General features: G+C 41.8%; 1 protein-coding gene across 1 annotated transcript in view; it reads left to right on the forward strand.

Annotated features, from left to right (window-relative positions):
- Nucleotides 1-470: 470 nt before the first annotated feature.
- Nucleotides 471-25,957, forward strand: part of mc2r (melanocortin 2 receptor) — a gene marked incomplete at both ends in the record, with an annotated part of 54,763 nt that continues 29,276 nt past the window's right edge. The window contains one exon of the mRNA XM_080472437.1: nucleotides 471-486. Within this exon, the coding sequence (XP_080328563.1) occupies nucleotides 471-486 (16 nt within the window). The remainder of the gene's footprint in view (nucleotides 487-25,957) is intronic.

The raw sequence follows: 25,957 nt of genomic DNA on the forward strand, positions 1-25,957 counted from the left end.
ACGTATAGCAATCATGAAAAGATATCACTCCTGATTTTTTCAGTGGAGCTATTAATGTCCCGGTGAGGCCTAATGACTGTCTCCGAGGCTTTGTCTCTTGTGAAAATGGCACGTTGCACTCAGGCACTCATTGTCTGCCTTCAATCTGTCGACAAGGCATCAAAGCAGAAAGACCTGCACAAATGAAAGAAAACATATGGTGGCTGTCATGAGAAATACTGAGAATTGAGCTGATTAGAGTCCAAGTGTCTCTGAGATTGATTCTCCATTTCTGGAGAGCTGTGTGGCTGATATTGAGTCCAAATGATCTTTGAAGAGTAAGACTGATTCCCTCTCATCTTTCACATTAAAATGATATTGGTACTTCTGAGTCGCGCACTTTTAGGTGAGTCCTTGGATCCCATCCATTGACGTGAGGGCTATAAAGATAAAAAAGAGGTCACATCAGAACGAAAGGTGGTTATCCCGCGATGGAGCACCTGGCAGGTCTGAATGGACTTCGATTGCCATTGTGTTGTCAGTGAGGTTGTTACAACCCAGCTCATTACGAGGCAGAGAGGCACCTGAACCAGATAAAGCTGGTGACATCGAGGTATTTACTCAAATCAGGTACAACATTAACATAAAAAGGACTCAGTCATTACAGAACACAAGCAGTCCAAACCAATATAACAATCCTAAAGCTAAAAATATATCTAAATACATTTGTTGTATTGACTGAGGCACTCATGTCTTGTTAAGTCAGATTATATAAAGCAGCGATGGGAGAAGGGGGTCGCACATTGAAATCTCACATGACGAATGGACTTGCGTCATTCCTGCGTAAATAACAAATTCACAGTGCTGGAGAGACGTTGGCTGGAACAGCTGCATGAGATTTCTCATCACGTCCAAGATCAAATTAAAATAAACTGGGCAAACTAGAGCAGACCAGAATCACATTGTTTGAGCGTCCGTTCAAACAACCTTCTTTTTCACTGACATTCAGATTATTTTCAATCAATCAATCAATCAACTTTATTTGAATAGCACTTTTTTTTTATACACTTAATGTAAAACAAAGTGCTTAACATGATTTAAAAACAGTGCAAAAATACAATAGATAAAATGAACACGCACACACACACACATACAGACATGCCTAGTGGTATGGAGACATGGCAGGACACTGAGGACTAAGGTGAGGAGAGGGACACATTTGGGGGCCGTCCACACTGGGAGTGGCACAGCTTCTAACCACAGGGGGCGCCGCCCCACAGATCTCCCCAGCACGGGCAGACCGGCAAGTCCCACAACATACATGGGGGACCAACCAGGTGCCCGGGACGGGGGAAGCCACGGGACCGCCCCACCAGTGGGGAACGTTGCCGCCACCAGTGTAGCGACCCCTGAGAGGAATCACTGGAGATAAAAGATTCAGTTAACAACCTCATAAAAGTAGATAAATCGATAAAGTAGATAAAAGTAGATAAATAAATATATATACACATACACATTTATAAAAATCAGTTAAAAGCCTGATTAAAGGTGAGTTTTTAACCTTTTTTTTTAAAAACTTCAACGGTCTCTGCAGCCCTGAGGCTCCCCGGCAGGCTGTTCCACAGACGGGGGGCCATAGGAGCTGAATGCAGCCCCCCCGGGGGTCTTGGTCCTGGATTTAGGCACAATTAAACGGATAAAACGGACCTCAGGGCCCGTGAGGGTCGATACGGTAAAAGTAGGCCAGATAGATAGGAGGGTGCAAAACCGTTAAGACACTTAAAAACTAATAAAAGAACCTTAAAATCCACCCTGAAGCGAACGGGGAGCCAATGCAGCGATTTTAAAACAGGTGTGATGTGGACCCGCCCTCTGGTCCTCGTCAGCACTCGTGCAGCAGAGTTCTGTAGTAGTTGGAGCGTTGACAAGGTTTTTTTTGGGGAGACCAGAGAGCAGGGCGTTACATTAGTCCAGCCTCCAGGAGATAAAAGCATTAGCACCTCCACGCTTGCCTGAGAGAGAAGTGGGCTATGTGGAGTCTGGCTACGTTCTTCAGCTGATAAAAAAACAGTCTTTGTCACATTTTTGATGTGTGAGATAAAATTGAGCTCAGAGTCAAATGTCACGCCCAGGTTTTTTACGGATGAAGATGGGTTCAAATCTAACAGTTTTGATAAAAGTTTCTGTCTCTGGCGTTCAGGACCGAGAACTAAAACCTCTGATTTTGTCCTGATTGAGCTGAAGGAAGTTGCTGCCATCCAAGACTTGATATCTAAAATGCAGTTAAGAAAAGCATCAATGGATGTGAAGCTGAGCATCTTGGCTACCGAATGTAAAAGATCGCTAAATGTTTATTCAGGATCCCGTAACTACCCTGAATCAAGGCTTTTTAAAAATATATATATATTCAGTGGAACACATTACATCTGTGCTCAGATTACAAAAAGAGAAGGTAGGAAACTAAATACAATCTGATAGTTCAAATCCACTGAAACAGGTTCTGTGTTTTTATTGTTAAGGAAAACTAGAAGGTAATAATTACTAACCTCAGCAAAAAGGAGAAATGAACAACAATTCTGCCAAGCAAAAAGTAGAGCTTACAGTTATCGGGGATCCGTTCAGTGCATTTACATTGATTTATGTTTCATGTTTATTCTCTGAATTCCTCAAGGTTTGCTCTTCCCCGCTGTTCTGTACTCTTCTTAATACTTTAACTGTTCTCACATGTTCCTTGTTAAACTCCTGCTTCCCTGTGTGTTAGGCCACACTTACACAATGTTTTTTTAAGTAAAAACGGAAAACTTTCATCACATTTTGGGGGTACGTTTACAAGACAACGGTGCTCGGAGTCACAGGACACACAACCAAGGTGGAACTTTTCAAAAATGCTCTAATTCCATTTCAGTGTAGACGGAGGAAAACCCAGCTTTTTGGAACGCTGCTCCTGCCATGCGCACCACGGTCGTTGTAAGGACACTGTTGGTCTCCAGAGTCTCATGACTCCCAGTCCTTATCGTCAAACAAGAACAATCTATGGCGCCAACTTGTGGCCTGGCATACTAACTACATCATCAGAGTATCCTTTTCAAAACATGTAAACGCAAAGCTTTCCTTAAATCGAAAATGCAAAACTGATGTGGTTGTGCTTGAAATGTCGTGTTAACGTGGCCTCACCGTCTTGTACCCCCTCATGTGAGTTCCCAGTTTGTCTCTCTTGTCAAGTCAGAGTCTTGTTCCAGTGATCCTGTTCATTCTGCTTATTCTTGTTTCATTAGTGTTTCCGGACCTCTTCCTGTTTGTTTGACAAACCTCTTTGGCTCGTCCTCGTCTGTACGACTGACCTCCTGTTGCAACCCTCGCCAACATTAATTGTTAATCGGTTGATACGTACTGCTGTACTTCCGGTACCGCCACCATACCTACAATGGAAACCTTCACACTACAGGAGGCCCAAATCGACCTCAGTCTGAACGGTCATGAAACGTGTGAGTACACATGAGGACATAGCAGGCTGCTGTGCAGAAACAGTGAATTCTCAAACAACTGGGAGACTTTGCTCCTCCGAGCAGGTGGAAGATTGTGAGTTAACGTGCCTGTCACCAGCCAGTACAGCTCACAGTTACCGGTCACTGGAGACGAGCATTTTGACCTGAAAGTCTGGAGGAGAGGCTCTGACAGATGTATTCAAACGTCTTTTTGACATCCTGGAATTATGGAAGATGTGTGTGTCAGTGAAGTCCCCTGTGTCGCATTCTGCTTACACTCATCCCTCTGCAAGGAGCCACTGCTCCACAAAACACAACATTTTAAAGCGGTGCTTTCTTTTTTCTTAATATTCTCCTTCCCCTCATGATCTGTTCTGTATTTTGTCCGCTCTGATTGCACAGCTACTTGAAAGTGGATATGCACTCGCTGATCTGTGTCTGCATCTGTAAAACAGCGTTGTGTCTCATGTGAGTCACTCTGGGGCTGTGGACCTTCACACTGAATGTCGAGACCTGCAACGTGAACGAAGACAATGATTACGACTCTGTGCCAGGCACAAGATGTTTCCTACAAACCTTCATCATATTTACTCCAACAAAGTCTTCAGACAGCAACATTTAAAGGCTGCTTCACCGACACAGCAGCAGCAAAGAGCCACTACACCATTTTATAGCGAGACTCTTAAATGCTTAATGCACTGTATATAGTGTGTTGGTCTTGCTGTGCAACTTTTTAATTGCTCCCCAGGGAATATAATAAATCACTTCTGATTCTGATGCTTTATATTTACCACTGTACTGCCGTTACCACCCTGGTCAACGCTCTCAGAGCAAAGGGCAGAGGCACAATGTAAACAAGAGAGCAAAAAGTCACTGTGCTGAGTTTCGCCCTCAGAGCGTAGCTGTAGCACGGAGAACTGGCTTCACAAACTTTGAAATGTGTATGGGGGTGTGCAGATGAGATTATCCTCATAAACAAACTCTGAATGCCAGCCAAAGTTCCTTGTTCAATGGAATCCATCCATCCATCTTCTCCTGCTTATCTGTTTCCGGGTGGTGGGGGTGTCAGTCTGAGCACCGTCACCCAGATCACATTGCACCGATTTAGAACCTTTCCTGTGGGCGGTGAGCCCACGGGAAGGTGGCGCCCGGCACGGGACATGAACCCACCTTGAGATTTCAAGTCTCACGCTCTACCAACTGAGCGAGCCGGGGTTCAATGGAATAATCCATAATAAACATTTAAATTGGAAACATGTTCCAGTGAAATTCATTTGCATATGAAACAATATTTTCACCGACTGATGGGTGGCTCGTCACTGTCTCACTCAAGCTGTTAAATGCTGATTGATTCAGACGAAGCATTTTTTCTATTCCACACTGAATTCACCCTTTGTAGCACAATGACCGAAACTAATCCTGATTCTTTTCAGAAAAGTTTCACACTTACGCCGCGACATTTTAAGACCGATATCCGTTTACACTGAAACGGCAGAAATGCTGAAGATGGTGTAATTAGCAAGTTGGGCCACAAGTTGGTGCTGTTGGTTGTTTTTCTAATGAAATCACACACATGCATGCAGAGAACAAAACACTATAAGCATATAGACGACCATGTTGGATTGTTATTCTGGTGATTCTCAACTCTGAAATCACCAAGTCCCAGGAGAATGAGGAGTGGGAGTCATGACACTCTGGAGGAAATAATGTTGTTGTTGTTTATCTACTGAGCATGTGCAGAAGAACTATTTACTGTTGCTGTGGTGCACATGTGGAGTCGCAGCGTTTCAGAAAAGTTGCAATTGTCCTGTTTCCATGGAGACTAAGTTGGAAAGTTTTCAAAAAAGATCCACCTGGGGAACTATTTTCAAAAAGTTGCATTTTCAGTCACTCCGGGCACCGTTGTCGTGTAACTTAACCCCCTAAAATGCACCAAAGTTTTTCTGTTTTCACTCGTGTAAATGGGGCCTTGGTGCACTGACCTTTAGGAATAAAGCATATTTAGTTGCGCCTCCTTTATCATGCCTCTGAATGTTCGTGTTGTTTAGGATTTTCCTGTTTTTAGTAGAGATGCTGCTGTCATTGTGCTCATATTTCTTCAACTGGCTCAAAACAGTTTTAGTTTGCTGACTTTATTTTAAGATATTTTCTGTGTTGTTGCTTACATTTGGGTGTTGTGACTGATCATCAATCAAATAGAATTTTCTCTAATTATTAAAGTATGTTCAAATCCACATTTGAATCCTTGTGTTGCCTCAGTGCTTCATCCAATCAGTGTGCGCTGAATGCAGATCGTCCTCATGTAAGCATGCAAATCCTCATGTGAATACTCTTGTTTGCATGTGATTTCAGTCAGGGTGTTATTCTTAGTAAATCACATGCAAGACAAAAAGCAAACTGAAAACACAATCTATGCACATACTGGAAGTGAGTAATTTAACTGGCATTTGCAGGATCTTAGTAAACCTGGTCCTCAGTTCTTTTTTCTGGTTGCACGTAGAAGTCGTCGTGAGTTCTCAATACAAAAACAAAAAAGAATCTCCACTGAATAAGTGAATATAATAAATGCTGCATATCGAAGCCTAATCTGTTCTCTAGTAAGAAGGCATCTGAAAACCAGGAAAGATTTCTTTACATCTTGTGGAACAGTGTTTAAAAGAACACACCAAGGCCTCGTTTACACGGCGATGCTTCGAATGGAAAAGCATTTTTTGGGGAGTTTTAGAAAATGTTTGCATTTACACTTGTTACCAGTGTTCTGAAGAAAATGTCTCTTTCCACAGTAACTGGCCAGGCCGAGAGCTGCTCCTATAGTTTGTTTTTGGAATGAAACCAAACACACACACGTGCAGAGAACAATACACTATAAACATTAACAATGGTGAGTAGTAGCAGAAGAACTATTCACTCCAGCCGTGGTGCACATGTGCAGTAGCAACATTTCAGGAAAGTTGCATTTATACCTTTTCCATGAAGACAAAGTTGTTTTCACTAAGTTCCATTTTCAGTGGCTCCCAGCATCGTTGTTGTGTAAATGGACACACAAAACTTTAAGAAAGTTTTGTGTTTTCACTTGAAGTTTCCTTAGGGCGTTTCATTTTTCGGAACGTTTCTCTGATCATGTTCTTCTTTAAACCAGTTGATCTCCCATGTGATACAAACAAACTGAAAAAGTTTTAGACCCCCCCCCCACCACCATCTTGTTTGCTGACAAGAAAAAACACAACTAAAAAAACATAACTATTTAAGCCTTACTCATCAAATTACTTATACAAACCTGTATAGTTGGGTTTTTGAAGGTGCTGGATTCGTTTATCATAGTTAGAAGTTATCTGAGTGAGACGATTGTATTGTTTTAACAAATAATTCACAATTGTTTTGATAAAATATTACTGAGATGAGCAGATAATTCCAAACTGTTTCATATATATAATTGTGAAAACAGTGATATACAATATAAACAATTTATTGTTTTACCCATCAGTATTTACTCAAATGTTAACAGCATATAGACAATAAAATGCTTCAACTCGGTACAATTAAGTATCATACACAAAGTACATGTTCATCGGTGGAACAGCAGGTGGAACAGCAGCCAGGAACGTGGACCTACCAGGGAGTCCAAGCTGACATGACCTTGGCCAGCATCTAAGTCAGGGAATGCCGGCTTTCCTGGAGTGAAGGCTTCCAGCTTCAGAGAAGTCTGCAGTTGAATGGTCATTGCTGCTTTGGTGCCAGAGTCCAGTTGTTTGTCAAACAAAGCCAGGATGACAAGCGGCTCAGTCAGATACCACAGGTGCCGCACTATGGACTTCTCACTGTTCTGGCCAGAGGAGCATCAACAGCCTGTAAATATAGAATGTTTTTGTGACATAGTCAAAATGTCTGCCGGAACATCTGCCGGGCCAAGATGCTGGAGCCGGGCACCTGAATACTGACCAGTATCCAAAAATTAAAGTCAGTTTGCCGGTTGACTCTGTCCTTCTTCATTAATGCTTTCAGGTGCTCTAGCTGGGTCTCCTCACCCACTTTCCCTTTTAATTTAGGTTCTAGGTCGAGGAGAGTGTCCACTTTGCCTGCACGTTTCGTTGAGAGTTCCCCTGGATTATGGCATTTCATCTGGAGGCGATCACTTCCAGGACACTCTTAACACAATTATGGTGATCACGAGTGGGAATGCTGGCTTTCTCTGAGATTGACTCCACTTCTTTGGCTATAAAATCTGCTAAAGTAGCTGTGGGGTCAATCTGGCGTTCAATTCTCAAAGCCCTGTAACGCTGCAGGATGGTTCTGACAGAGGGCAGTTGATGTACCGGCATAGCGTTTAAGCATGGGCCAATTACGTCCTCCCATTCCTTGGCTGAAGTGCCCTTCCTCTTGAATGGCCCTCCTCCACGTTTCTTTGGCTCAGTCACCTGCTCGCTTTAAAACAGTTTGGGCTTTTTTTGCTTTGGATGACTTGGCATCTTTATTTTGTACGAATATCTATCAATTCAAATTCTATAGTGAAAGAGAAATTGTATATATTAGTGATCTTGCAAATGGGACATAGTATAATTAACAGTATAATTTTTTACAACCTGATCCAATCATACAAATATATGAAAGAACAAATAAACAATAAAAACACGTAAATATGGTGAAAAGTTTGAACGTTTTATCCCAAAAACTGTGAAATATTTGTTAAAACAATACAATCGTCTCTCTCAGATAACTTCTAACCATGATAAATGAATCCAGCACCTTCAAAAACCCAACTCTCCAGGTTTATAAAAGTAATTTAATGATTAAGGCTTGAAATAGTTGTGTTTTTCATGCAAAAAAGGCATTTTTACATAGCAGCAAACAAGATGGTGGTGGTGGTGGTGTGTGTGTGTGTGTGTGTGTGTGTGGGGGGGGGGGGGGGGTGGGGTGGGGGGGGGGTCTAAAACTTGATGGATTTGGCTGAAAGTTTCACAGATTGTTTGTATCACATGGGAGATCAACTGGTTTAAAGAAGAACATGATCAGAGAAACTTTCCGAAAAATGACACACCCTAAGTTTCATTAGATGAGAGTCGTATTATCATCTGTAGTTCATGTTTCTACTTTGATCTGAACCGGAGAGCCACGGGAGAAGTTCAAACACCGCCTCAGACTATTCCTGAGGTTGAAAAAAGCACAGCGAGTCAGTCTGAGACACACTGGGCCAATTAGTCAAATCGTCAGCAAATAGTGGAGATAAATAGATAAATAAATGGAGACGAGTTTTAATAGTGTGAAGAATCGTAGCTGTTATTCACTTTTTATTGCATCAAGAAAAGTAGATTTTCTGCTCAGAAATGATAAATAGATGAAATCCTGGTGGATACATTTTTGATCATAAATTTGTATTAAATAACCGTTAAGACTTATCAAGGCTGAGCAAGTAAAAGCCTCTGCAGACTCCTATAAGAACAAGAAGAAAAGTTGGTCTGTGACGTCAGCCAGCTGCTGAAAAAAATATTTTTTCGCCTGGAGAGTTCATACTCTGTGAAAAAGCTGACGAACTCGCAGGACACGCCCCCTCATGGCAGGCACACGTCTGTGAAGCGGCGTTTTAACTTTTCAACTGCACAGCTTATCTCGCTTACAATGTTTTCAGAAATACATTCCTCTCAACTGTTTCAATAATAAAAGAGAACGTTTTTGACTGAGCCAGGATGTGGGTCTGGTTTTAACTGCAGGAGCTGACAGCCTTTCGTGATGCGTTCAGGTGCATCATCGAGCTGCGGGCTCACACAATAGAGACGTTACAAGCTAAACACCATTCAAAGATAATTGATAGTCATTAGCGAGTTGGAACACACATGCGTAGCACGCGGCAGTGCAGAAGTTTCGGCAGTGTGGCACCATCTTTGGCCTGGACTGTGGCACAGCCAAACCAAATACTTTGCCGAAGAAAATTACGTCATTTTGTTTGGCAAGACCCCGGAGTGCCAAACTTTCTTCTTGTTCTTATGGAGGATGAATCGGCCTCTAGTCTTACATAGTTATCGCTCAGATTTTATTAGATTTTATACTGGGACCAATGTATGGAGCCAAGTTTTTTGTTGTTTTCTTTTTACTGTGCCACGTCTGGTCAAAGCCTAATTTTCCTTTACATGGGTTGTTCACAGGAACGTAAATATTTTTTTTTAAATAATATCAAAACCCTAATCATCAATTCTATTGATAGTCTGCCATTAATTATATGACCGGGAAACTGTGACGTTTAAAGTGGCCAATCAGAGAGGAGGGGGGATTACGAGGCCGTCTATGCAATGCCCGCCCCCAAAGTGCCAAAACTCAACATCACCGCGTGCGGAGATCACAGAATTCACAGCGGGAGCACAGACCGAGACAGTACACGTGCAGAAAGTGGTCTAACTGTGCGCCATTACAGTGTTTTTGGCACTAAATGGACGCCATAATGCTTAAAGCGTGTTGTTCTCTGTGTGCATGTGTGTGTGTATAGTTTTCATTACAGGAACAAACAGCACCAAAACGTGGCCCAACATGAAAACTACATTATTTGCAGTGTTTCTGCCATTTGCATCGTTGCATCGGACATCGTTTTCAAATAGTTGCCGAATAGATGCAAAACTTAACCAATAGAAAAAGTAGAAACGATGCGTTTTCAGTAGAAACAATATATACTATGGAAATAAAATAGAGTTGACTTTTTTAAATCTGCTGTCTGATGGTGGTGAAAGGCTTCAAAATAAAAGTAAAAAATATACCAATAAACATCTGTAAAATTCACGACCCTTTTGTCTTTATAACTGAAATTTTTTTCATTTGTGACACGAATTATGACAAAGTTGTAAAGATTTGCTTGAGCAGCTCCACTGGCCTCTGCAGTGACGTCGTCACACCGGGTGGCGTGACTGACTTTCATCAGGGGGGTCAGAGATTGATTGATTGATTGAAATGTTTATTTCGAATAAGGTATGAAAACAAATATGGAAAAAAAAGAAAATTAACAACAAAGTTTTCCTCTCAAATAAATAAATAAATGAATAATATAAAAAAATAAATCAAGAAAAAAAAACATCGTCAGATGAGTATTCGAAAAGGAGATTGAAGAGATTCATCTATTACTGACCTGAATGATAACTTCTGTACTTTTAACCTTTAAGTACTCTAAATGTTTGTAAACCAGCTTGATGATCAGTTCTCTGGTGCAGATTTTGAGATCTGCCATTAAAATCTAAAACCAAGTGATTAATCACGACCATCGTCCATATGACTGCCGTCAGCCCCCACTGCAGTTCTTCCCTTCCCAGCTTTACAAGCTCTCCCAACATGAGAACGAAGCCATGGAAACGCCCAGGACTCACTCCTCCTCCTCTACACGTGCTGGTTTCTTGTTTGTTATTAAAATGGTGGAACTTGCATTCATTTTCGAGGGCTAAACAACAAAACGGAGGACCAAATCTCCATTCAGCCTTTGTGTTTTCCAGTTTGGCGCCGCACAGTGTTTACCACTTCATCTGAATTCATGAGGTGATTGGAAAGCAGCAGTCAACACCCCACTGGGGCACTTTGAATATCTGGTAATGCCGTTCTGGCTTGACTGATGCACCTGCTGTTTTCCACACCTTTGTGAATGATGTTCCTGCAAAATAATTTCCCAACCAATTTGTATTTTTCTATTTGGATGATTTTTTTTTCCCCCTCTGGTCATTCATCGCCTCTTTGAGAACAAATTTTTCATGAAAGTATAGAAATGTGAAGCTAATGCTCCTCACAGCCCCGTGGATCTGCTGATGTGACACTGCTTTTGTGTTTAAACAGTAAACTTCAATTGTATTCTGGCTGTATGTTCACACAGCTACGTTACTGTGTTTTACTGTATTACCTTTTTGATTTTTGTTTTTCACAAACAAAAGGTAACAAAGGCAAACAAAAATACCAACAGCGCCAACACGTGGCCTGGCGTGCTCACAACATCGTTTTCAGTATTTCTGCTGTTTGTAAACAAACATTGTTTTCAAAAGGTCACTTGGTAAACACTACTTTGTGAAACGAAAACATCAGAAATGCCTTTTCACTTGAAACGTGGCGTAGAAGAGGCCTGAGAGGGGCTTGTGTTTGCAGGTCAACAGGTTCGAGTTCCACGGTGGACGGGTCACACTGTGGGTCCAAACCCTGTGCTTTGTCGTTAAACTATTATCTTCACTAACCTGCGTTAACAACAGAGCTCATTTCAGGCTCATTTCGAAAACGAATCTAAAAGACATTGAGAGCAAGATGGAGAACTGGAATCTCATTTCTGGGTTTTAGGACACATTCGTGCGTTGATCCACTGTGAACGTCGACTCGCTGTAATAATATCGTGAACAAAGACTGAGGCGTTAGAAGTGAGTCACTGGTATTACCAACCTGCGTGCTTTTGGTATTTTGTCAGGAAAAATGTCAGCTGTGAAGGTAATTACATGACCAAAAGAAAATGTCTTTGTGTGCGAGGTTAAGCACTGCAATGACTTGCTTTTAGCGCTGGATCACCGCGAGAAATCTGCAGCTTCCATATTCAAATCGGGGGGGCTCAGGAAGCAGAGCGACGTGTAAATCCAGCGGCGTCTCCCAGGATCAGGGCTGAGAAACACTTTCTCAGCTCATCATACATGAATTGTCACCAGTCTCAGTGGAAAGCATGATAAATACAGGTATAGGCCTGAAAAAAAGAGAGAGGCTGAAAATGAAAGAGCATGGTATTGATACTGTTGTCATAGAAACGAATCCTACGTGTGGGCTTGTCACCCCACTGCACAAACCATTCATTTGTGTGCTGTTCAGCGCCCTGCCAGAATTTCTCCGCCACACTGAAATCACAGAGATGGACGCATAAAGTGATGCAATCAGCTCTGGAGATTCACTCCAAAAAAAACAAAAAAAACTCAACTGAATATTGTCCACATTACTGAAATGGGTCACGTAAGTCACACGTCCTCACGTAGTCTTAGCAATGTCTTCTCACCTGACTTTCTGTCATGAATCAGTGCAGTTGTTGTGAATTCACACTTCTTCAGCTCATACACTTTAGTTAGAAACACACCAAGGAGCAGTCGAGTTTGCTTCAATGAATTGATGAAATGTCGTTTCTACTCCATGGAAGCTCAATTCGACTGGAACTTACAGCACTGATTCCAGAGAACTTGTGACATTCTGCATCATGTCCCACACAAATAGAATTTATTCACGTGCAAATCCATTTCGATTTAGTTTTTTGGCAGAAAGATTTACTTTCCCAGTCACACCAATTCAATTTAACTCAACTACACTGCTGCAGCGCCAAATACAACACAGTCATTTCTTTCACAGAGAAAAAAAAACAATTCCACACCAAAGGTTGTTTTCAGTGGTTCAGACCAACGCTGTCGTGTGAGGGGACACCCAAAACACCACAAAAGTTTTCCCTTTTCACTTGAACTTGTTGTCGTGGAAACGGGGCCTCGTTTGATGCGCATTAAGACACCGGACAAGCTGAACAGATGTAGATGTCCGAGATCAGCTTGGACGAGCCCCAAACGATTCCAGAGCTGTTCATTTCCCCTTCGTCAAGCCAGGTCAGTGCAGAATTCCTCCCCGCACACACCGAAGTAGTTGAGATGGTCTCGTTGGTACATTCTGCATAATAAATATGGATCTGCCTGTCGTCTGTGGAGCCAGAAAGGACTGTGATGTTATTATTTAAGGATGAGTTCAGTGACTGTCAGTGAGTCTAGTTTCAGACCTTGAAGGCGAGTGTGGGAGAATAGAAATATGGAAACAGTCTTCAACTTCAAAGGTCCTGATCGCTGATAACAAGCTGACTGGCGCCTTTTCCTCTTTGGAGGCGGCACAGTATCCATGATTTCTAAAAACTTATCTGTTCTACCACCAGACACTTTTCTGCTTTTGCAAAATGAGGTCAGCTTAAGGGAAAACAGAGGGTTTTTTTCTCTTGGGTTTATTCTGCTCCTTTTAATTGCCCCTAGGGAAGAATTGATTCTCTATGAAGAGCTCCTGAGTCCATGCAACGAAATGATACCAGCGTCCACAAAGTACTTCATGTACAGACCTTTTTTTAGACTATCTGTACTCTTTAAATCTCTTTTTTCAAGTCACGAGAACCTGAATGACACTGGAGGTTCACTCAGCGATGCATCAGAGTCTGTCTCCTCTGTGGGGACAGAAAATTCACTTAAATAATAAAATAATTTCCTTTTTGACAAGATCAAATATCACCAAAACAACTTAAAAATAAGGCCTCTTCAAAAACAGTGTCACATCTTTCACTTTCATTAAAATACATTAAAAGCACACACACACACACACACACACACACACACACACACACACACACACACACACACACACACACACACACACACACACACACACACACACACACACACACACACACACACACACACACCAGTGACTAAATCTATACTTCAATCTTTAGTTCAATGTTTTCTTGTGTGTTCAGTTGAGCTCGGAGGGTCTTCTGCAAAATTTCTGCAATGCAGCTGCGTTGCTTTTCTATCATAACTGTATTTCATTGTACATGATTCATTCAAGCATGTAGAACTTTTACTTGTCTTTACTGTGTAAAAACCTCCAAGCTGACTTTTGCTCCGTGGCTAAAAAATTACTTCATGGTATTTGAAGTGGTGTTTTTCACATTAAAAGTCTTATGTAAGGAGGTCAAAGACTGAGACCTGCTTCAACTAGGACAATTTCGAGTGAAAATGCAAAACCTTTGTTACGTTTTGGTGTCCGATTACAAGATTGCTCGGATCCACTGAAAATGCTCAGACTCGGTGGAAACGAGGGAGAAAACGTAACTGGAGCTGAGCGCTTCGGCCTCATTCACGTAACAACGTGTTCAAGCCAATTGAAATGCAACTTTTTGAAAATGTCTCTCAATGTTCCCAAAAGTGCCTCAACTCCATCTCTATGTATAAGGGGGGAAATGGAAATGTTGCCACTGCGCATGCGCGCCACGGCCGTATTCAAGGTTTCATCTGCACATGCTCAGTCGCTGGACAATAACAACAATTCCTCCGTCGTGTCATGAGTCCCACTCCGTCCTCTCCAGGACTTGGTAGTTTTATAGACAGTCACCATGGCAACAATCTAACTTGATCGTCTGTCCACCAGAATGTCCGTGTTCTCCCGTTGTTAACGTTTTTTTAGCGTATTGTTGGCGTGGCATTTTTACTCGAAACGTAATCATGTGAACGGTTCCTCAGCTCACGAAGAACAGAACGCTGTGCTCAGGGACTATTGTAATGCAGAACCTGCCTGATGCTTAACAGGAATAGAAGCTTTATATCTGTAAATATATAATTATTGCTGGATTTGATAACCTGCATTCTGCTTCTGGTTTGGAGGCGAATGAATGGCAGAGGAAATCGCCCCATTTATTTTCTTGCTGTGAAGTGAGTGAGGGCAGATTTGAATGGAAGTACCAGGATGACAGGATGTCATTTTAAAATGGGATGCTTCGCAGTCCCTGTTGCACGGTTCTCAACACACCTTGGAATAAGTCACTTTCTTTTCTTCTGAGAGGCTGGAAATGAAACAGAATGTGAGAAAATGTCGATTTGAAGTCTTGGAAGTAGAAGAAAAGGGGATATATGTGAATAGTGTAAATATCAGAGGTCTATTTGGGATAGAACGTCCTTCCTACAAGAGTCTAAGCTTAATTTGCAAATGTTCCATCTGTTCAGTAAATGTTTATTGGTTGGGTAATTTAACACCCTCTGCAATTGAATTTCTTATTTCTATATTCATCACTTTTATTTATTTATCTATTTGTATTTATTTTGTTTTGCTTGTTTCCCTCACAAGATCTGGCAACACTATTCAGTTGACACACGCCTGCAAAGTCAAAGACTCAGTCAGTATATTGTTAAAAATCAGACGTAATCATGGCAAACGGAGCCAGATTAACACTTCACTGTACCCGGGCCAACAACATTCAAAGGCCTCCACCAAACACATGTCCAACCCACAGAATTGGCTTCAATGTCCTTTTGTGATTTTCGTTTAGAGCGCCCACTTAGCTTCTCCATTCTTGCATTTTTTTGGGAATGACGGCTGTGAGCCAGGGACCTCTGATGCACCTTGTGTGGACTGAACAATGAGGAGAGGTTCTCAGCTCGTACTCACTTCTTTGTGTTTCCCCCCTCAGTTTAGACTGACAGGCAGGTTTAAGTACAGCGGCATGGAGGAGGGGTTGATAAAGCCATACGTAATGAGATATTTTGCTTTGCGCCCTCCCTGCCCTGGGGCCCTTGGCGGTCTTGGGGCCCCTGGGCACTTGCCCCGTTGCCCATATGGTTAATCCGGCCCAGGTGGCAAATCCCTGTAAAAACTCCACAAGCTCAAATGAGATTCATACGCATGGATATAAAAGGGCTGCATGGATCACTGACTTCAGGAAGATTTCAGCGGGGATTTGCCTCTGCGGCTGTTTGGAGCTAGTCAAACTATAAAAAAATTTAAATTCAGTGAGTTATGGTTATTTCAACTGTGTTAAGATCTTCTACCTGCACAGAAGTAAATTCACTGGAGCAAGTTAACAAGGTTCCTACTCATATACACCACTGGTCAGGATTATGTCAGGATGGACCTAAATTGCACTCGAACCTTCACATGTGAACTTAATGTGACCTTCTCCAAACTTTTGAATGTCAACTGTTCAATGTTTCAGTAGATTTGCTCAACCTTCTTTTCTCTAACAAGGAGCGTAACAGAAACATTGTCGGGTGTTTGATCCATGAATGGACCAATAAATGTCCTGATTAAATTAGAAATGTTTACATTTTGTCCACATCTCACAGTGATGGCCATTGATTAGTGATTAGAAGTGTTAATTAGTAACGCATTACTCTGTTATGACCACTTTTTCCAGCAACCAGTAACCTAACGCGTTACTATTTCCAAACCAGTATTCAGATTAAAGTTACTTCTCCAAGTCACTGTGCTCTATTGGACCAGTTTCTGGTCTGTGAAGCCACTTTATTATTAAACTGGACTGGGCACTTCTCTGTTGTCCTCCAAACTGACACAGACACCCACCCAGCGCATGCATGCAGTCTGCATCATAGACATTTACACTAGACGCCATCTTGTGAGTGGCATTTGTCAGGACTTCAGACACGATGCCGCATCACTGTTCTGCTTTTGGTTGTACAAACAGACAAAATAAGGACAATCAACTGCGTGGCATTACCTTCCACAGGTAGGAAAAACGTATTTTTTGTTGTTGTCATATAACTATAACTTGGGACATAGATGAGGTGGAAAATGCTCTCTATTCCTTGCCTTAAGCTCGCCCTCAAACAACAACAATATCAACGTTTATTCGGTTTATCTAAGTGAGGCTATTTTAGTTGCAGTGTGAAGAATATTACATTACAAAAGAAATGAGTTGCTTTAAACTGAACTGTGGGTCCTCATTGGCCACTTCCGGGGTCTGGCTCGCTCCCCTGCTGTTTTATGGCCTATCCATTGTTGTGGTGTTTTCCTTCGGGGGAGCAAGCTGGAGAAACAGCTCACTGAATCTACGGCCCCAACAGTGGCAATAAAAGCCTCCCTTCGGAGGGCGACTTCCCACTGCTTCCTCACCGTTTGGTTGGTGGGAAACCTTCAAAGGGAGGCTTTTATTGCCACTGTTGGGGCCATAGATTCAGTGAGCTGTTTCTCCAGCTTGCTCCCCCGAAGGAAAACACCACAACAATGGATAGGCCATAAAACAGCAGGGGAGCGAGCCAGACCCCGGAAGTGGCCAATGAGGACGCTTGAATCACCACAGGGGTCCAGGCCCAAGTTGGTGACAGTCACGTTCTATCAAAGCTCTCAGCTATTCTCAACTAGCCATGGAGGGAGAGACATCTTTTTCCCTCATCAGAATGGAAAGAGAGCACCAAGCAGAAACAAAGAGACAGAACCAACGCCAGCCCGCTGGACGAGCAGGACCCAGTTTGGACTACATCTTCTGTTTTCAGCTATTTTTCCTGTTTTTTGGGAGATTCTGGAGACCAGAGCCAGTGTCGTCTCCTCCCAAGATCATCCTCTCAGTTGCACTCCTGCAGCTGGAGCCAGGCCTCTGAATTTCAGGACGCTGAAATTAAGACCCGGTAACAACCAGTTACCACCGCCTCCCAGAACCAACAGCACCACGGACGGTGCTGTCCAGAACCGGAGGGTGAGCGCTTTTGTCTGGGCAGAGAATAGTTAGAATGATGTTCTGTTGAAAATGCAATATGTTTCCCTGTGCCGCTCAGAAGGCCGCAGTATCTCATATGTTTGTGTAGGCGCGTTCACGCGCACCAACCAAGTCCCGGACTCTGGTTTTCCACCTCAGAACCAGAGGTCCAAGTGAGCTCCAGGCCCACTGGGAGCTCTGTGTGGAGGAACCAGGGTTCAGAACCGAGCCTCACAGAATTCTCTGTCTTTCTCTTGTCTTCATTTTCTCTCATCTCTCCCTCCTCTTTCACTAACCCGGATCTCCTCGCAGCCCTGCGCCCCCCTTATCTGATCAAGATAAGGTCTCACACACACCACTGCATGTAACACCTACATGTTAGCTGCTGCAAGAGCAGATCTGCCGTGATCACAAGAGCCCTGACTGCCGGTCCCGACCTCCCCTTAGGACTCTGGTGATCAGAACCGGGCCAACGGAACCGCCCGTTCGTTACGCCCTCGGTAGACTAACTCGCTCCGAGACCGCCCTCGCGCACGCGCGCTCGACGGACGTCTTGTTTATCTGGCCGCTAAGCAACCGCCGCGTCCCCAGAAAGAGCGAGTCATCACACCCCCTCGTCACGCACGCACACACACACACACACACACACACACACACACACACACACACACACACACACACACACACACACACACACACACACACACACACACACACACACACACACACACACACTCTTTGTACATAGTGTTTGCTGTTTAATAGATTAGATCTCCGTGTTATATGTCATTTGCTATTTGAATGTGTTGATTTATGAGATGATTTCCGAATTATTTATGAATTAATACATTTTTATTAATAAACGCCTGTTAGCTGAATTGTACGCTTCTTGGTGATTATTGTGTATTTATTGTTGACAATTCACTGGTTTGTAACAGTCTGTGCTCGGATCTCACACCTTCCAATCTATTTAAGATGGTTATATTTTATGCAGAAATATTAACTAACTTAAATAAACTTTTTACAAACGAGACTGATATTTTGGTATTAGGTATTTCCAGTTTATCTGGTGGTGCCCCGATTTATTATTAATACATAAATAAGAAATTTATGCAAATTAATAATTTTTTTTATTAAAAATTATTTTCGATAATTTTTCATTTTTTTCATTTTTAAAGTAATTATTCAATTACTTTAGGAGTTGTTAATGAGTAAATGACCGTTTACTTCCATTAATAATTTCAATTTTTCATAAATTACTTCCAGTGATTTATTACTTTTAGTAATCTATAACTTACAGTAATTATATGCTAATAACCAACCATAAACCCCAACACCACTGTGTACTCGAGGCTCTGCAGTGAACACTTCAGGCAGGTGGACTTCGACAGGACGGGTCAGACTGTCTGGATCAGGGAGGGAGTAGTGCCTTCTGGCTTCAACTTCACAGCTCATCTTAAAAAAGTAGGTGCGTCACTAGGTGATAAAGTTAAAACAATACCATACAGTTTTTTTATTATTATTATTATTGCATCATATTATTATATATTATATATGTATTGATTAGGATAGCAGATCAATTGATTGCACGTTGCACAAGCAGTGAATTAATGTGATAACACAGGACTCTGAACATGTAACACTCCTATGCACTGCCCACATGTCCTGATGCTTTGACAGCCAGACTCAGTGAAGCCATGGCCGAGGTGGAGAGTCTGAGAAGAGGAATGGAGGGCAAAGAGCACAGTGGGGGGTCTTCTGGAGGAACTGAGAGCGAAAAATCTAGTAAATGAAGAGCTGAAAGAGAATATGTCACATAATATGTAATAATAGATAAATGTGTAACAATAAATAAATATGTAATAGGTAAATATGAAACAATTATTTTTTATGTAATATAAAGGTAAATATGTAAAAATAAATGAAAGTATAATAGGTAAATATGTTATTGTGTGTAAATATGTAAAAAAAAATCTAAATTTGTTACACAAAAAAGTTACAACTTGTGCCCTAATGTACATGTTCATTGTACATAAATGTCACATTGTGTGTAAATAAACGCTTTTGCATATTTTTGTCATGGCTCCATCATGTTGCTGCTCTAAAAGGAGAGTACAGTGTCCCAATGTCCCATCTGCAAACTTCTTCCATTTCCTCTCAATAACTATGCTACCTTAAATAAATAAATAAATAAATAAATAAATAAATAAATAAATAAATTTTTATTTAATTAATTAATTAATTAATTAATTTTTATTTAATAAATTACAAATGAAAGCAATGATTCTTCACAGTGATGTAAATGTATATTTGCGTGGTTTTCTTCAGAAAACACTTTGCTGTCACATAGACTTGTTTAGGCTGACGGGTCAGACTTGCCACTCGCAAGATGGCGGCCGCTCTGACGTGTCGGAGCGGCGGGCGGACACAGGCTGCGCAGCGTCTAGTGTATATGTCTATGGTCTGCATGGTCACCTGACCCGCCCCCTTCTCCATTTTCAGCCAATCACAGGCCAACTCGCTCTAATGGTGCATTCAGGTAACACAAAAGAATCGGAGCAAACTAACGTCGTCAATAAACCTTAACTTTGCAGGGAGTGCAAATAAATAAATAGATAAATAGTGCAACAACAGACTACAACTACATCACCGGGTAAATAAATACCAGCAAAAGTAAAAATCTGATAATAAAACCATGAGTTAGATATAAATACAACAAAGAATGAAGGTCAAAGGTTAGATTATATATCAGCAGGAGGCCAGGCGGTGATCAGAACTGAGTTTTTGGTAAAACCAAATTTAACTTTTATTTTGAGATGGTGGGGGTTTTAGGCAGCTGTTAAAACTAAAATGTACTTGTAATCTAACTTAATTCCTTTTAAAAACAAGTAATCAGAAAAGTAACTTAATTACTTTTTAAAGGAGTAGCTAGTAATCTGTAATCGGATTACTTTTTCAAGGTAGCTGTGGCAACACTGGCGATGACCACTTCATGGTGAACAGTGGGAGCGGACGATGAGGGTCACTGAACTCCAGGCACATCTAAGGAGGTGAGAGGCTCCAAGTGTCACGTCGCACCTCTGAAACTGTTTACATCAGCTTGGTCTGTGTGTCAGAGTACCTGAACGCACAGAGCTGCCCTACACTTTGTGAATGCTTCAGTGACGAGTCCAGACAACCTGAACATGAGGAACAACAGTTCATCTTCATAGACGACGATGCTCCAGCTCTAGGCATCATCAGTGAACGGCTGCTGCAGACTGAGGAACCTCAAATAGAGTCACCTGCACTTCCTCCAGACATGAGTGCATAGAAATCCTCTGGGATCAGCTGAGTGGCCGTGTAGAGGCTCTGAACTCTGGACCCAGACCCTCCATGACCTGAGAGTCCTTCAAGAAGAGTTTGATGACTCAGCAGACAAGGAGTCCACTTGTGAACAGCAGGAGACGTCGTCAAGCTGCAATTTGTCTCAAGGTCACATGACAAGTGTTTGCGACTTGGACATTTTCTGTTGTGGTTTACCCTCCACTGGATTTGGTTTCAATGAATAGTTTGTGATGAGAAGACTACCACTACATGATTCGACTTAAATACAATACTGTCATGATATAATATCACTGTGACATGAATGTTTTACTTTATTCATAAATTTCACCCGGAATCCCAATATCCCGAACCTTTTCTGAGAAGTCTGCACCTTTTTGAGTCGGATTAAATGCCTCCTTTATTTAACACATAATTTTTCTAGTGATTAATGAGATTAAATCATTGTGTTGCAGTCCTATTTTTCTGTTTGGTATCTTACTTTGCCTGCTGGTGATTTTGACACATTTACTTTGTAGAAAGTATCAAACTGGCTAAAAGGTTCTGTGAATCCAGTAAAATCTCTAACTACCTGTCTTGGCTTGTTCTGTATTGATCTTGGAGAACAGAGGGTTTTTTATTTAGTGTCAGTTCGCTGAGCTGAGTGCATTAAACTGCCACTCAGAGCGGCAGTATAACAGCGGGCAATTTCACGTCATCTTCCTATACCTTTGGTTTTCCCACTCAGACCAGCAGTGGGCTGACACGTTCATGTATCAGGAGCTTTTCTTCCGTTTACCTTTCATGTTACAAGTCGATGCTGAATTTCACAGATACATGCGTCAGCTGCATACACTCTGGCCATGTGAGGACTCCATGAACTGAGTGTGGGTGCTCATCACTGCCACTCTCCTACGCTGTGTGCCTTGTTTCCTACCCTCCAGCTCGCCCTCACTCCTGGCCTCCATTACAGCTGGCACTACCCTGCCGCTGTGTTTTTACGGGGTGTTTTTCTTTGTTTGTGTCTCACATGCTTTCTGTCAGCCTGGCTCGCCAATCTCCCAAATAAGCCACTTTTCTTTTTTTTTTTCTCCCCTGAGTTTTTCACTCATGCTGCGCAGTAGGGTGACTCGCAGAAGATCAGCAAGGAGATGGAGGGTGGAGGTGGATGATCAATGACATTCGAACAACTTCATCGAGCAATGAAATGTCAGAACTCTACCTTAATGATTGAAAATGTATTTTACTCCTGCTGAATTAACACACAGGCACATTAGAGGTCAAATCATTTAGGGGGGGGAGGCGTGAAGCTCTCTCTAATTTATGTAGTATGATAATATTTATGTCTCAAGCATAAATGAGTCTGTATTTTATTAAGAAAAAAACCCAATGCCATCAAGTTTGAGCGTAATTTGACAAGTTCATTTTTAATTTTAAAAAAGACCCCAAAACATTACAATTGAAAAGCAAATAAGAAAGATGAATTGGTCAAAAAGAAAAAGAGAGTGAGTACAGAGAGTGACATAGAATATATCCTCAAAGAAGCAATCGACACCATTAGAGCTGAATTCATCTTTTTCGGGGACAAACTGGTAAATTAAAGTTTGAATCTTTCCAGGTAGTGTTGATTTTTCTTAGATTCTTCGTCTTCCTTACACATTTCAAAGACCATCTTGTTAGATGATCTGGTGACTGTATGTTGCCTTTAGGTGTAAATGATGGTGCGTTTCTCTTTTTAAGCTCTATGACAGAATAGCAACTCATCCAGCATATATCCTGCCTTTTGCAGAAATAAACATTTACCCTTTACCTGACTGCTATCATTTGCCGTTTAAAATGGTACTGGGCACTGAGATAGATATATCTATAGATATGCAAGTTTTTCAGAATAAATAACAATAATACATAAGACTTATGTCACATTTCCTATAGAAACACAGACGGTTGGTTTTACTGCACTGTTAGTTACAGTACCGAGGTTTCTGGACTATAATTCTTTTGTTTGGGTGGTTATGTGATATATACATACTTAGAAGTATGTCAGAATATACAGTACATACCATCTGTGACCACCAGATGTCACTGTATGACAACAGAAAGATGCTGCAGCACCACAGAAAAACCTTCATTGCTACTGGATTTCAGTGACAAAGACAAAATGTCACCAAAAAATTATCTATTTTAAAAAGTGGTTTTGTTGGCTTGTGTAGAGTTTGTATTCAGAGTTTTGGTGGTTTGACTCCCAGCGCACTGCGGAAGCCCACTGCTCCTCGTATGTGTAGTTTAGATTAACTAACAAATGGAAAAGCTAAATGCAGTGAATTCAGTAAAACAGTTTTGTGAACCATTAGGAGGTCTTACTATAGCCTTACCTCCAACAGCCTTACTGCGTACAGTACGCACAGAGCAGTGCCTGGCGTCTACCTACTCCCTGTGCTATGCGCACTGTAGACTGGAGACCGAGGAACTGAACTTGCTGTGTGCTGCCACACACTCCAGCTGCCGTCAATAAGTGTATCACTCATACTTTAATCAAGTTTGGTGTGTAGCATCACTGGTGTGTGAGTCCCGAAACTCTTTAGCATGTAGCATGTAGCGTGTAGCGTGTAGCGTGTAGCATGTGGCGGGCTGCATTAAACTAAGGAGTGACATTGAGGTAACTCTATTGGTTCAAATGTCTTGGGTGATGAAGCTGCAGGTGTACGAACTATCAATCTGTCTTACTGTGATCATTCTGGTTAATATTCAAGAATCTCCAAACCACGGACATCACTTGTCCTCTTCCCGTGTTCCTGCGGGCGACGTTGCTGACGCGTGATGTCACGTAATACTCGGGCTGTATCAGCGATCTTTTTCCAAGTACAAGTACTCTGTGCAGTATCACACCCGATACCCAATACTGGTCTCGGTATTGGTTCATCCCTCATCCAGATTATCCACCACAAACAGAAGGTACTGTTGATGGCTCTTTGAATTCCTGGACGAGTGAGCGGTTCTCTCAAACACCAAATCTTCGTCATAATAACAGAAAAGGGAAAATCAGGCCTCTCAAACCCAAGAGAGATGTAGAAGAAGAATCTGGAAGCATGAAGGCCTCCAGGTTCTGGATTGTAGGAGTATATCTTATGGAGGCCGTATGCACACTTTTACAGTACTTCAGCTTTTCACCAATGAAATGTTTGAACATCATCATCATACAAATCTGTTCTCTGCTCAGGATCTGATGAGGACTAACTTCCAACAAAGTCTGCATTCAGATCCTTGCTGGTTCCTTCAGTCCAATGATCATGAGAAGTTCAAAATAAATCTAGACAGGGTTTTAGAAAAATGTGTTTTCTCTTTGAGCAGCTGCCACTGTTGCATCGGTATATTGTGCACACACACGAGTAGATGGACAATAACACGATGATTTCCTCCAGTGTCAAGACTCCCATATTCTCCTGGACGTAGTAGTTTTATTTTGACAGTCACGGTAATAACAATCTAACATGGTCGTCTATCCACAAGAATGTCCTCATTCTCCCATCGTTATAATGTCAATGTGTGGTTATGTGTGTGTGTGTGTGTGTGTGTGTGTGTGTGTGTGTGTGTGTGTGTGTGTGTGTGTGTGTGTGTGTGTGTGTGGTTGAAATAAATCCCCAACAGCACCGACTTATGGCCTGACACGCTAACTACATTGTTTTCAGCATTTCTGCCCTTTCCATGGAAACGGATATTCTTTTCAAAACATTGCTGTGTAAATGCTAAACTTCTCTGAAACTGACATGGAAAAACAATGTGCTTTCACTTGAAATGTATTTAAATGGGGCCTGAGGCGAAGCTGTGTGGACTCTGTATGTTATGATGATACATCTACAGGCTGTTTCATATTGAAATGGCTGTTTTCTTTTAGTCCAATACAAATTCATTGAGTTATATACTCAAAATGCATTTGTGCAGTTTAACAGACGGTGTGACATGAATTCAAGAGGTACAAAAAAAATATTATTCTTATATGTTTGCAATCTTCTTTCCAGCTGAAAGTGGAAACCAAGAAACTTCCCTCTAGAATTCATCTGGATTGTAGGATTTTATGACCCAAAAAGGTTGGTGCTGCTGCCCAACCACAGCTCAGGACAAACGCAAACATTTCATGAGGTGATTTACTTTCGAAAGGAACAATGAATGTTTTTGCACAGTGCCATCAGTCAATATTTTCTTGTATTTTCCTTCACTGAAATGAAGAGCAGCAGTGTTTTGTGGCACACTACCCAGTACAAAGAGTATGCAGCACCTTGTTTGTTGTTATTTCTCAATTGATTAGCGTTTTAACAATTTTTCTGAAATAAGGCACAGACCAACTGAGCGGTTAAGAACGATAGGTTCTGTTGAACATATTTCATTATGGTTTATACTCAACAAATAACAAGAAATGGTCAAAAAAAATAGTTTTTTTTTTCACTTGGCAGGGTTGTTAATGGGCTTCAGAAATACAAAGGAGTGTTTCTGAATGTGATGTGTGGGAAGTAGAAGTACAAAGTGTGAATCTGTGACGTCTGTGGATGCGGGACTCCAGACATCCTCCCAACTACGGGTTTTGTGGGGTTTTCAGGTGAGCAGCGAGGGAAAGTGGCGAGTGATGGGGTCATGGGCACACGAGCCTGACTGATTACTGTGTAGAATGAAGGTTGGCCCCCGACGCTGTCATTCCAGAGAAGAGCTGCAGCACCACGAGCTGAAAACCTCAGAAAGATGTTTCATCAGTTCAGTTCTGTTGAGTCGCCACGGAACGGCCAGCCTCTGGGTCATGGAGTGATAAAAGCAGCCCTGATAAACCTGTTTTCTTTTTCCATTTCGCGATCAGGCGAGTGCAGCATCTCCTGGGAAAGAGTTAGAATCAGGATGTGAAAGGTGGAAGGATTGAGGCCGTAAAGGTTCAGCTGTGAACCAAAGATCTTTAGTACGAAAGGCTCCTACACACACTGCGATTTGAACAACCTTATCTGTT

This window comes from Lipophrys pholis, assembly GCF_963383615.2.
Source record: "Lipophrys pholis genome assembly, chromosome: 9".
NCBI classification, from domain to species: Eukaryota; Metazoa; Chordata; class Actinopteri; order Blenniiformes; family Blenniidae; genus Lipophrys; species Lipophrys pholis.